Source organism: Oncorhynchus keta, chromosome 14 (genome assembly GCF_023373465.1).
Source record: "Oncorhynchus keta strain PuntledgeMale-10-30-2019 chromosome 14, Oket_V2, whole genome shotgun sequence".
Taxonomy (NCBI): domain Eukaryota; kingdom Metazoa; phylum Chordata; class Actinopteri; order Salmoniformes; family Salmonidae; genus Oncorhynchus; species Oncorhynchus keta.
In genome coordinates this window covers 33466553-33476676 of record NC_068434.1, presented here as the reverse complement: position 1 = coordinate 33476676, position 10124 = coordinate 33466553, and the positions used below count along the sequence as shown (strand labels likewise).

General features: G+C 42.4%; 1 protein-coding gene across 1 annotated transcript; it reads right to left on the bottom strand.

Moving 5' to 3' along the window:
* Nucleotides 1-760: 760 nt before the first annotated feature.
* On the bottom strand, nt 761-7829 carry LOC118393254 (eukaryotic translation initiation factor 4E-binding protein 2-like). The gene is made up of 3 exons (XM_035785754.2): nt 7375-7829; nt 3354-3545; nt 761-1320 (listed from the first exon to the last, which is right to left on the bottom strand). Exons 1-3 carry the CDS (start codon nt 7508-7510, stop codon nt 1289-1291), a joined length of 360 nt encoding a protein of 119 aa, XP_035641647.2. The 5' UTR covers nt 7511-7829; the 3' UTR covers nt 761-1288.
* Between the last annotated feature and the right edge of the window lie 2295 nt (nt 7830-10124).

The following is a 10124-nucleotide window of genomic DNA, read 5'->3' as shown; positions in this document are numbered from 1 at the left end:
CGTTTCAGGACCTGATAGGCTTCATGTACATGTCTAATGAAACGTTTCAGGACCTGATAGGCTTCATGTACATGTCTAATGAAACGTTTCAGGACCTGATAGGCTTCATGTACATGTCTAATGAAACGTTTCAGGACCTGATAGGCTTCATGTACATGTCTAATGAAACGTTTCAGGACCTGATAGGCTTCATTTTTAACTCATAATAATGAAATGTCATCCTATGTGAACTTAAGAACATTAGGCGTAAGTGTTTTATGATTACTTATCCGTAATTTTAAAAAACTGTCTTTATTTATTTGTATTTTACTAGGCAAGTCAGTTAAGAACAAATTCTTATTTTCAATGATGGCCTAGGAACAGTGGGTAAACTACCTTGTTCAGGGGTAGAACGACATATTTTTACCTTGACAGCTCGGGGAGTCGATCTTGCAACCTTTCGGTTACTGGTCCAATGCTCTAACCACTAGGCTACCTGCTGCCCCTGCTATACTACTGCTATATTACTGGTGGAATAACCATTTCTTGGGTCATTAGTTTGTTTTCTGTCAGATACAAAGTGTTTTCCCCGAAAGTAACATGTATTGCAGTCGGTCAACCCATTTACCACGAGACTCTAATGACACTTGCCAGATAACCGACAGTGCCCAAGGGATTGACAGAAGTAATCCTTTGATCTTGCAATACACATAGCCTACTCATTCTATCCAACTCCCTTTGTGCACTGGTTACTTTTTTAGGAAACAAGTCTACTACCAAATATGTTTTATTTTCTTTATTGATTCTTCTTACAAACCATATGAAAATTTAGTTTTTTTCTCAAATTTCTCTCTCTATATTTTTTACATTGCTTTGTATGACAATCTTTTTATCTGAAAAAATTAATAGTATTTTGAAGGCAGTGAAATGTGGATAACCCATGATAAGATTGATTTGAGTGGCAAAATAATTTTAAAGAATGAAAGAAATTGAATCTTTACTGCCACACCACTCCTCTGGAGCAATCTTTTTCAGTGTTGCTGCTGGCTCCACAAGAGAAAGGCCCCAGAGGTGAGTCAAGAGGATAACACTTCATTCACACGCCTGAACCACCTTTGTGTTATTTTACAGTAAAAATACAGCTGATATTTAAAGTTAACAAACCGCAACTAATGGACTCATCTGTAAACACAGAAGGTGACAATATTGTAGCAAGTCTGGGTGGGGGATTGGTTGAGCCTCTTCTTCAGCATCATGGCAGTAAGTGAAGTTTTTTCACATCCCTCTTGAATGCTCATTCCACCAACAGTTAGATGTCCATTTCAAACTGTGCATCGTCACCTTCATAAACACACACACACACACACACACACACACACACACACACACACACACACACACACACACACACACACACACACACACACACACACACACACACACACACACACACACACACACGTGTTAATGTATTTATTTCCTACTCACCTTAAATACAGTGCTTTGCGAAAGTATTTGGCCCCCTTGAACTTTGCGACCTTTTGCCACATTTCAGGCTTCAAACATAAAGACATAAAACGGTATTTTTTTGTGAAGAATCAACAACAAGTGGGACACAATCATGAAGTGGAACGACATTTATTGGATATTTCAAACTTTTTTAACAAATCAAAAACTGAAAAAGTGGGCGTGCAAAATTATTCAGCCCCTTTACTTTCAGTGCAGCAAACTCTCTCCAGAAGTTCAGTGAGGATCTCTGAATGATCCAATGTTGACCTAAATGACTAAAGATGATAAATACAATTCACCTGTGTGTAATCAAGTCTCCGTATAAATGCACCTGCAATGTGACAGTCTCAGAGGTCCGTTAAAAGCGCAGAGAGCATCATGAAGAACAAGGAACACACCAGGCAGGTCCGAGATACTGTTGTGAAGAAGTTTAAAGCCGGATTTGGATACAAAAAGATTTCCCAAGCTTTAAACATCCCAAGGAGCACTGTGCAAGCGATAATATTGAAATGGAAGGAGTATCAGACCACTGCAAATCTACCAAGACCTGGCCGTCCCTATAAACTTTCAGCTCATACAAGGAGAAGACTGATCAGAGATGCAGCCAAGAGGCCCATGATCCCTCTGGATGAACTGCAGAGATCTACAGCTGAGGTGGGACACTCTGTCCATAGGACAACAATCAGTCGTATATTGCACAAATCTGGCCTTTATGGAAGAGTGGCAAGAAGAAAGCCATTTCTTAAAGATATCCATAAAAAGTGTCGTTTAAAGTTTGCCACAAGCCACCTGGGAGACACACCAAACATGTGGAAGAAGGTGCTCTGGTCAGACGAAACCAAAATTGAACTTTTTGGCAACAATGCAAAACGTTATGTTTGGCATAAAAGCAACACAGCTCATCACCCTGAACACAACATCCCCACTGTCAAACATGGTGGTGGCAGTATCATGGTTTGGGCCTGCTTTTCTTCAGCAGGGACAGGGAAGATGGTTAAAATTGATGGGAAGATGGATGGAGCCAAATACAGGACCATTCTGGAAGAAAACCTGATGGAGTCTGCAAAAGACCTGAGACTGGGACAGAGATTTGTCTTCCAACAAGACAATGATCCAAAACATAAAGCAAAATCTACAATGGAATGGTTCAAAAATAAACATATCCAGGTGTTAGAATGGCCAAGTCAAAGTCCAGACCTGAATCCAATAGAGAATCTGTGGAAAGAACTGAAAACTGCTGTTCACAAATGCTCTCCATCCAACCTCACTGAGCTTGAGCTGTTTTGCAAGGAGGAATGGGAAAAAATTTCAGTCTCTCGATGTGCAAAACTGATAGACACATACCCCAAGTGACTTACAGCTGTAATCGCAGCAAAAGGTGGCGCTACAAAGTATTAACTTAAGGGGGCTGAATAATTTTGCACGCCCAATTTTTCAGTTTTTGATCTGTTAAAAAAGTTTGAAATATCTAATAAATGTCGTTCCTCTTCATGATTGTGTCCCACTTGTTGTTGATTCTTCACAAAAAAATAGTTTTATATCTTTATGTTTGAAGCCTGAAATGTGGCAAAAGGTCGCAAAGTTCAAGGGGGCCGAATACTTTCGCAAAGGCACTGTATTTGTAGCCTGGCAGGCAATACTAACATAAGGGTAAATATCAAAACTTAAAAATGACCTGAACCCCATTAGGTACCAGTAAATCTGAACATTTGATCTTATTTCACTTATTAAATACCATTATATATTTTCCATAAAACTAATACATCTCGTATGACTATTTTCGGGGATGTTTTTTGGGGGGGGCACATTGTAATGCCTGAGATAAGAGTAAATAGTTGGCCTGCCTGACAGGATCATGTTCTTACCAGTGCTTTTGTCAGCAGGTGCAGTGATGTTGTTGTTCAGTGGCTCTCTGTTATGGGCCTTTACATTGTTGATGTGTTTGGAGGGTGGGCTGGTGACCCCTGGAATGTTGGGGAGAGAGCACGGTGGAGTCCTGGCCAGTGGGGAACTGCGGCACTCCAGCAGGAACTTCCGGTCGTAGATGATTCTTGTACCTGAGGGGAGAGCAGGGGATGAGATGTTCATGTAAATTTAATGGATCTAACAGATCGTACATTGGCGCACAATCCCACCATATAGGACTAGTACTCATCCTGTTCTGCAGTCAGATTTGGTTCAAAGCCTGCAGCTAAACCACATACACTGAAGGTTGTGTGATCTTGTTTAACCCATACCTGAAATTTTGCATAATTTGGTCAGATGCCTTATTTGTTTTACGTAGTCTTTCCATGAGAGATTAGGTACAATGCCTCTTTCTCACTGTGACGTGTGAGCTAACAGTTGTTCTGAAAGACTGAGGTGTTTGACTGAAGTGCAAGCCCTACATACATACACTGAAAACACAACATGCATCAATTTCTAAGATTTTACCGAGTTACAGTTAATATAAGGATATCAGTCAATTGAAATAAATTAATGAGGCCCTAATCTATGGATTCCACACAACTGGGCAGGGGTGCAGCAATGGGTTGGCTGCCAGGCGTGTAGAGTGGCCTTTTATTGTACCTAGCACAAGGTGCACCTGTGTAATGATCATGCCGTTTAATCAGCTCCTTGATATGCCACACCTGTCAGGTGGATGGATTATCTTGGAAAAGGAGAAATGCTCTCCAACAGGAATCTAAATACATTTGTGCACCAAATTTGTGAGAAATAAGCTTTTTGTTCATATCGAACATTTCTGCGATTTTTTATTTCTGCTCATGGAACATGGGACCAACACTTTATATGTTGAGTTTATCTTTTTGTTCAGGGTAAATAATAAATTATATTTTTTAAAGTGCTTTTCCTTACAACATCATCTCCAAGTACATAAATCAACATACCGCCCTCAACAAACTCAACCGATAGCCTACAACAAATTAACCGTAATATTAACACGAAATAAAACTAATGGCACCAACATGATTGCATTAATCCTTGACACAGACATGTGCAAAAACTGTTCTGTTTGTACTGTCCTCTGTGCCAATCTGTCCACAGAGTAAAGTCACTGATATCTGCTCACAAAATGGTGGTTCAATGCAAGCTATATCGGCCAGCTGCTTTCTGAGCCAGAATTTCCCACATGAGGAGTCATCTGTGGGATCCCTCAGTGCATTACCCCTCTTAACATTGGATTGATATTAGAGGTAAGCTAAATGGCACCCTATTCTCTATATAGTGCACTACCTTTGACCTACAGGCCCTCTACAAAAGTAGTGCACTATATAGGGTATAGGGTGCAATTTGGGACACAACATGGCAGTTAACCAGCTCACCACCATATCAACACACACATATACTCAGGAAATTAAGCCTAGACAGTGTAGGAAAGCAATGTTATCCATCATATCTTGCTTTTAATTGCATATTTTACATGACATTCAATGCATTTCACATTATGAATGCATTGAAAGTTATGCAAATTATGCATTTCAAATTGTATGTCACATTTGTTAATGGTGTCTCTTGTGACAGAGGGTTCAGAATGGCAGCTGCTAAAATATAAGAAACTGCAACATGATCTGGCAGGTTCTGCTAGTGCGTTAATCATCTCTGAATCAGTGTTGAACGGCACCACCAACGCCTTAGCTGTGACCATGTGAAGAGGGAGGAAGTGAAAGGCCTCGTGTGGAAATGCTTTAAACACATCACATCACAACAAGCAACAAGTGGGGTGGCAGGTATCCTAGTGTTTAGAGCATCGGGCCAGTAACCGAAAGGTTGCTAGATCGAATCCCTGAGCTGACAATATAAAAATATATCGTTCTGCCCCTGAACAAGGCAGTTAACCCACTGTTCCATAGGCCATCATTGTAAATAAGAATTTGTTCTTAACTGACCTGCCTATTTAAATAAAAAGTGTCCTAGCCAACATATTTATAATTCAATTGAAAAGGGCATACAATCCATGCATGAGGCAAACAAGTATGTTTTTAAAATGTCAGATACTTAAACATTTCAGATAATGTCAGGTTATTTTACTTTGCAATGCGTCTAGCAGCGTTGTAGTCGAATCACTAAACCACGAGTCCCAAGGCCCCTTTGCTCGAGTCGAGTCACGAGTCCCAAGGCTCCTTTGCTCGAGTCGAGTCACGAGTCCCAAGGCCCCTTTGCTCGAGTCGAGTCACGAGTCCCAAGGCCCCTTTGCTCGAGTCGAGTCACGAGTCCCAAGGCCCCTTTGCTCGAGTCGAGTCACGAGTCCCAAGGCCCCTTTGCTCGAGTCGAGTCAAGAGTCCCAAGGCCCCTTTGCTCGAGTCACGAGTCCCAAGGCCCCTTTGCTCGAGTCGAGTCACGAGTCCCAAGGCCCCTTTGCTCGAGTCGAGTCACGAGTCCCAAGGCCCCTTTGCTCGAGTCGAGTCACCAGACCAGATTATTATTTGCAATAATTGTAACAGGCTCTCAGCTACTCATTTGTAATCACTGACTGATATTTGTGTAGTTATTTATTGCAGAGTGAAAAGTAAAAGGAGACTTATCAGAACCTGGCTATGGGATGTAGGGGGGAAAGTTGGAGGATAGACAGACTACTTTTCAATAGTCAAGGAGAGAGAGAGAGAGACTCATAGCTACACTGTACTCAATACTAGTGTTTTCAATTTCATAAAGCTGTTTGCTTTTTTTAACGAGGAAAAGCTAAATAGTAAGAGGTTGACTGACTGGTGGTTATGAGGAAGCAAGTGAGTCGCTTGCGTGATGTGTAGACAAGGATCGGAAGCAGAGCCTGCCCACACTCATCGCTTGCTCACAAGCTTGATGTAGGCTGTGTCCATCCTACTACTCGAAAACAGAACTATCGCTGCTCTGCGCACCCAGCGCTGCTAATTTTCTGCTTATCATAGTAGCCTATCCAGTCCAAGTGCAAATACAAGTCATAGGAAGGCCAGTCCAAGTCGAGTCACAAGTCTTTAAAATCGGAACTCGAGTCAGGGACTCATGTACTGCATTGAAAGGACTAATGTTGCACAGAGCCAAGTGCCTCCTATGAATAGAACATGAAAAAGTTGAATGTAAGAAATGTTCCTGAAGCCTGTCAAAAAAAACAAGAAGCCTGCATTTACAAAGCTTTACCTATAGATCTACAGCCTAACCTATGGATTGTGACCACATGAAATGGGGTATTAGCCTACTCAGTGACACAATTGTGTAGTTAACACAAATATTAGCGTCTTAGCTAGTTCTTATTGCAGGACTCTGATCCATCTGTGAAATGAGCCACATTAGCTCGCTCACCAGTCTACATCGTTATGTTCTGTGTGTGTCACGGAGTAGACCGACACCCCCGTTCACGGATCCACAATGCATAGGTATGGCTGTACACGGCAATATAAATGTTCAATACACATAGTAGGTTGAGTTCACACAAATATTAGTGCCTTAGCTATGTCTTATTGCTGGACTCTGAAACCACAGTGAAACATAGGTATGAGGACCGTGGTGGTGCACAAAAAGCTATGCTAACGAGCTAACAAGCTGATGATGCAAATAATGGCACTTGCCAGCAGAAACAAAAACAACAACAGTCACTGTATGCAATGAGGCATGAGCATATCGCTGGCTAAAGCCTTTGTCAGTTTACAACATTGCACCACAAACATTTTTGCTAAATACATTTGTTTGATTGCTAGACAGGTGTCCTTTGTCTAAAGGTTTGATAACCCTATCGAGATTTGTGTTACGGGCACCTGCACAGCTCGAGCGCATGGTAATCAGGCTAACAATCGAATCATATCCCGTTGAGTTAGTTATAACCACGTCATAAACAGTCGTGCTTTTACATATTACATAGCTATAACATAGACATATAACCAGTCCTATAAAGGCTAGCTACTAGCTAGCTACCTCCAGGCGTTGTGCTGAACAGAGTTCCCCCGGGAGTAGTGGAGTAGTCGTTGGGCATGTGCGAGGCGTCGTTTATGGTCACCCGCCTGGTCGGAATGGCCTTGCTAGTAGTGGTCTTCTGACAGCCCGTAGACATCTTCAAAACACAGGGGCGTTTGCTAATAACTACAAATTGGACAACTTAGCTAAATATCTTGGACCTGAAAAACAACAAAGCAAACAACGTGCCCTGTTGCTGCTTCCTCAATTATTTGCTTTGGGTCGTTAGCAAGCTAATTCCTAAATAAAAACAAATACTTTATTTTGTCATAAGTGCAAATAATGTTGAATAACTAAACTAACCACACATTCCCACACGCAGACCGACAGACTGGGTTCTGTACGACCTTAGCAGCACACGTTCTTCCACACTCAACACGCACTCAAAAACAGACAGGAAAGAGCTGCTCCAAGCAGAGAATTGACATGACGTCTCCCCCCACTGGTGGATGGTGTTGCCATTTCTTCTTCGGTGGGGTTTATCGGCGGTTGGCATCCAACATTATGGTGCATTACCACCACCTACTGTACTGGAGTGTGGGCCAGGGACAAAGAGAAACTAAATCCACAATGTTTGAGACTATGTCTAATGACGTACTACTCAATATACTCGTTAAACTAATTTCCTGTATCCCCTTCTCTCTCATACTAGATCTCAGCCTCTCTTTCCCTCTGATACTGCCCACACTGTAGCAATAAATGCTCCACTGTCTCTGTTTCCTGGCAATAATCACACTTTCTTGTTGGATGCTTTCCAATCACATTTAAGTACTTATTCAACTGGCTGTGTCCCACCCTTAATCTTGTAAATATAGCCACCTCTTCTGTCCCTTCCTGCCATCCTCCCCTCTCCAACCTTCCTCTGTACTTGAAATAAATGCCTGCCCTTAGTATCTCTATTCCACTGCTCCTGCCATCTCTGCACCATCACTGTCCATATCAGGCTTTTTGCCTACGCCTTGCTCATTGAAACTACAACATCCCCACTTCTAAGTGCTTGTTTAGCCAGTACATCAACTGCCTCGTTCCCCTCCACCTCCACATGGGCTGGAACCCAAGTAAATCTTATCTGTATATCCATCCATCTAATCCTGCCATGGGTTTATAGCACCTCATAAAGCAGGTCTTGTCTGCTACATGACCTAATGGACTGGAGACTCATTAACAACTCGGTCTGGCTTGACTTTCTCCACCCACTGCAAAGCCAACAGTATAGTCATCAGCTCCGCCGTATATACAGCCAGCTGATCTGTAATACGTTTCCTGACTTCCACCCCACATTCCTGCACTACAAATGCTGACCCAGTAGGTCCTGTTCTTGGATCTTTTGAACCATTTGTGTCAATGGCCACAAAATCCTGATACACAGTATCAAGGCGTCTCTTAAACAAATCCAATGGATCAACACCCTCCCTGTCTTTCTGAAGTATCTCTGACACTTCTAGATCAACTACTGGCTATGGTGGATTTACAGGAATAGCTACCGTTGGACTAAACACCCTTCCTTACAGTCCCATCTCCTTCGCCTGGGTATTACCCACCCACCCAAAGCTTGAGTTCTCTGTAGGTCGACCCAATAATTCATTATCAGCTGCTGTCTCCTAATCTGCAATGGCATATCCCCCACTCCACCTGCAGTACAGCCACTGCGGATGTCCGAACGCCCTACTACATTTTCTGAGTCCTTGTCCCTGTATGACATCTAGCCTTTCCAATGATGTATGGGCTGCCGAACCATACGCTATACTTCCATAGTCTACTACAGATCGGATCAATGCAACATACATGGTCCTCAATGAGGAACACCCAGTGTCAAAGTAAGACCCCACGGAACTTGAAGGCCCCTACCCTCTCCAAGTTCTCCCATATAACCTCAAGCATACCTCATCTACCAGCTTCCTCCTGGTAAAGAACACTGTCTGAGTTTCTTTACAGAGAACCTGAATCCCCACATTAATGCCCACCGCTTCACCTCATCAATTGCTTCCTGTACCTTCCTGACTATGTATGGCACATTTCGTCCCCTCTTCCATAAGGCCCCAACATCTGAAAATAACAACCTCCCAATATCCGGCTGTACCTGAGAGTAAATGTCATTGATCATGATTGAGAATAACAGAGGACTAATCACGCTCCCACCGTTATCCACCAGGTAGCTGTCTGATCGTGACTTTCCCACCCTCACCTGGATAGACCTTCCAAACAGGAAATCCTTTATCCAGTTGTACGTTCTTCCTCCTACCCCCATAATATCAAGCTTGATTAACAATCCCTCCTTCCACATATTACACCTTCTCCACATAAAAAAGACTGCTACAACAGTCCCCATGTTCATCCAAGCCTGAAGCGGGGTTGTTTGGTACGCATACAGTCCACACTCAAGGTTTTCAAACGGCCAAACATTCAATGACATCCAGGGATGTGGTGCAACAAAAATGTTTATTCTTCTTATATCTAACAAATAAATGATTCTTCAATCAACTTAAAGCATAGAATACTTTATATGGAAAATACATATCTGTCTGTATGTCTGTATGGTCAAAAAAACTATACCGCTCCCGCATCTAGCAAGGACTCCCTCTCCCGAAGGCCCAACTTCCTGCCTTTATCCTAACACACTTACCACAATACAATGAACAGGCAAGAGGGGGGGCCAAATGGCTGAGTTACACTAACAACAAATTAATATATCTCAATCAGGTAAATATAAA

Bases quoted from the DNA above. Each gene is read 5' to 3' on its own strand.
- LOC118393254 (XM_035785754.2), bottom strand. From the start codon at position 7,510: ATGTCTACGGGCTGTCAGAAGACCACTACTAGCAAGGCCATTCCGACC. The intron at 3,546-7,374 runs GTAGCTAGCTAG...CTCTCCCCTCAG, and splicing joins GTTCAGCACAACGCCTGGAG to GTACAAGAATCATCTACGAC. The intron at 1,321-3,353 runs GTAAGAACATGA...GTGTTTATGAAG, and splicing joins ACCTGCTGACAAAAGCACTG to GTGACGATGCACAGTTTGAA.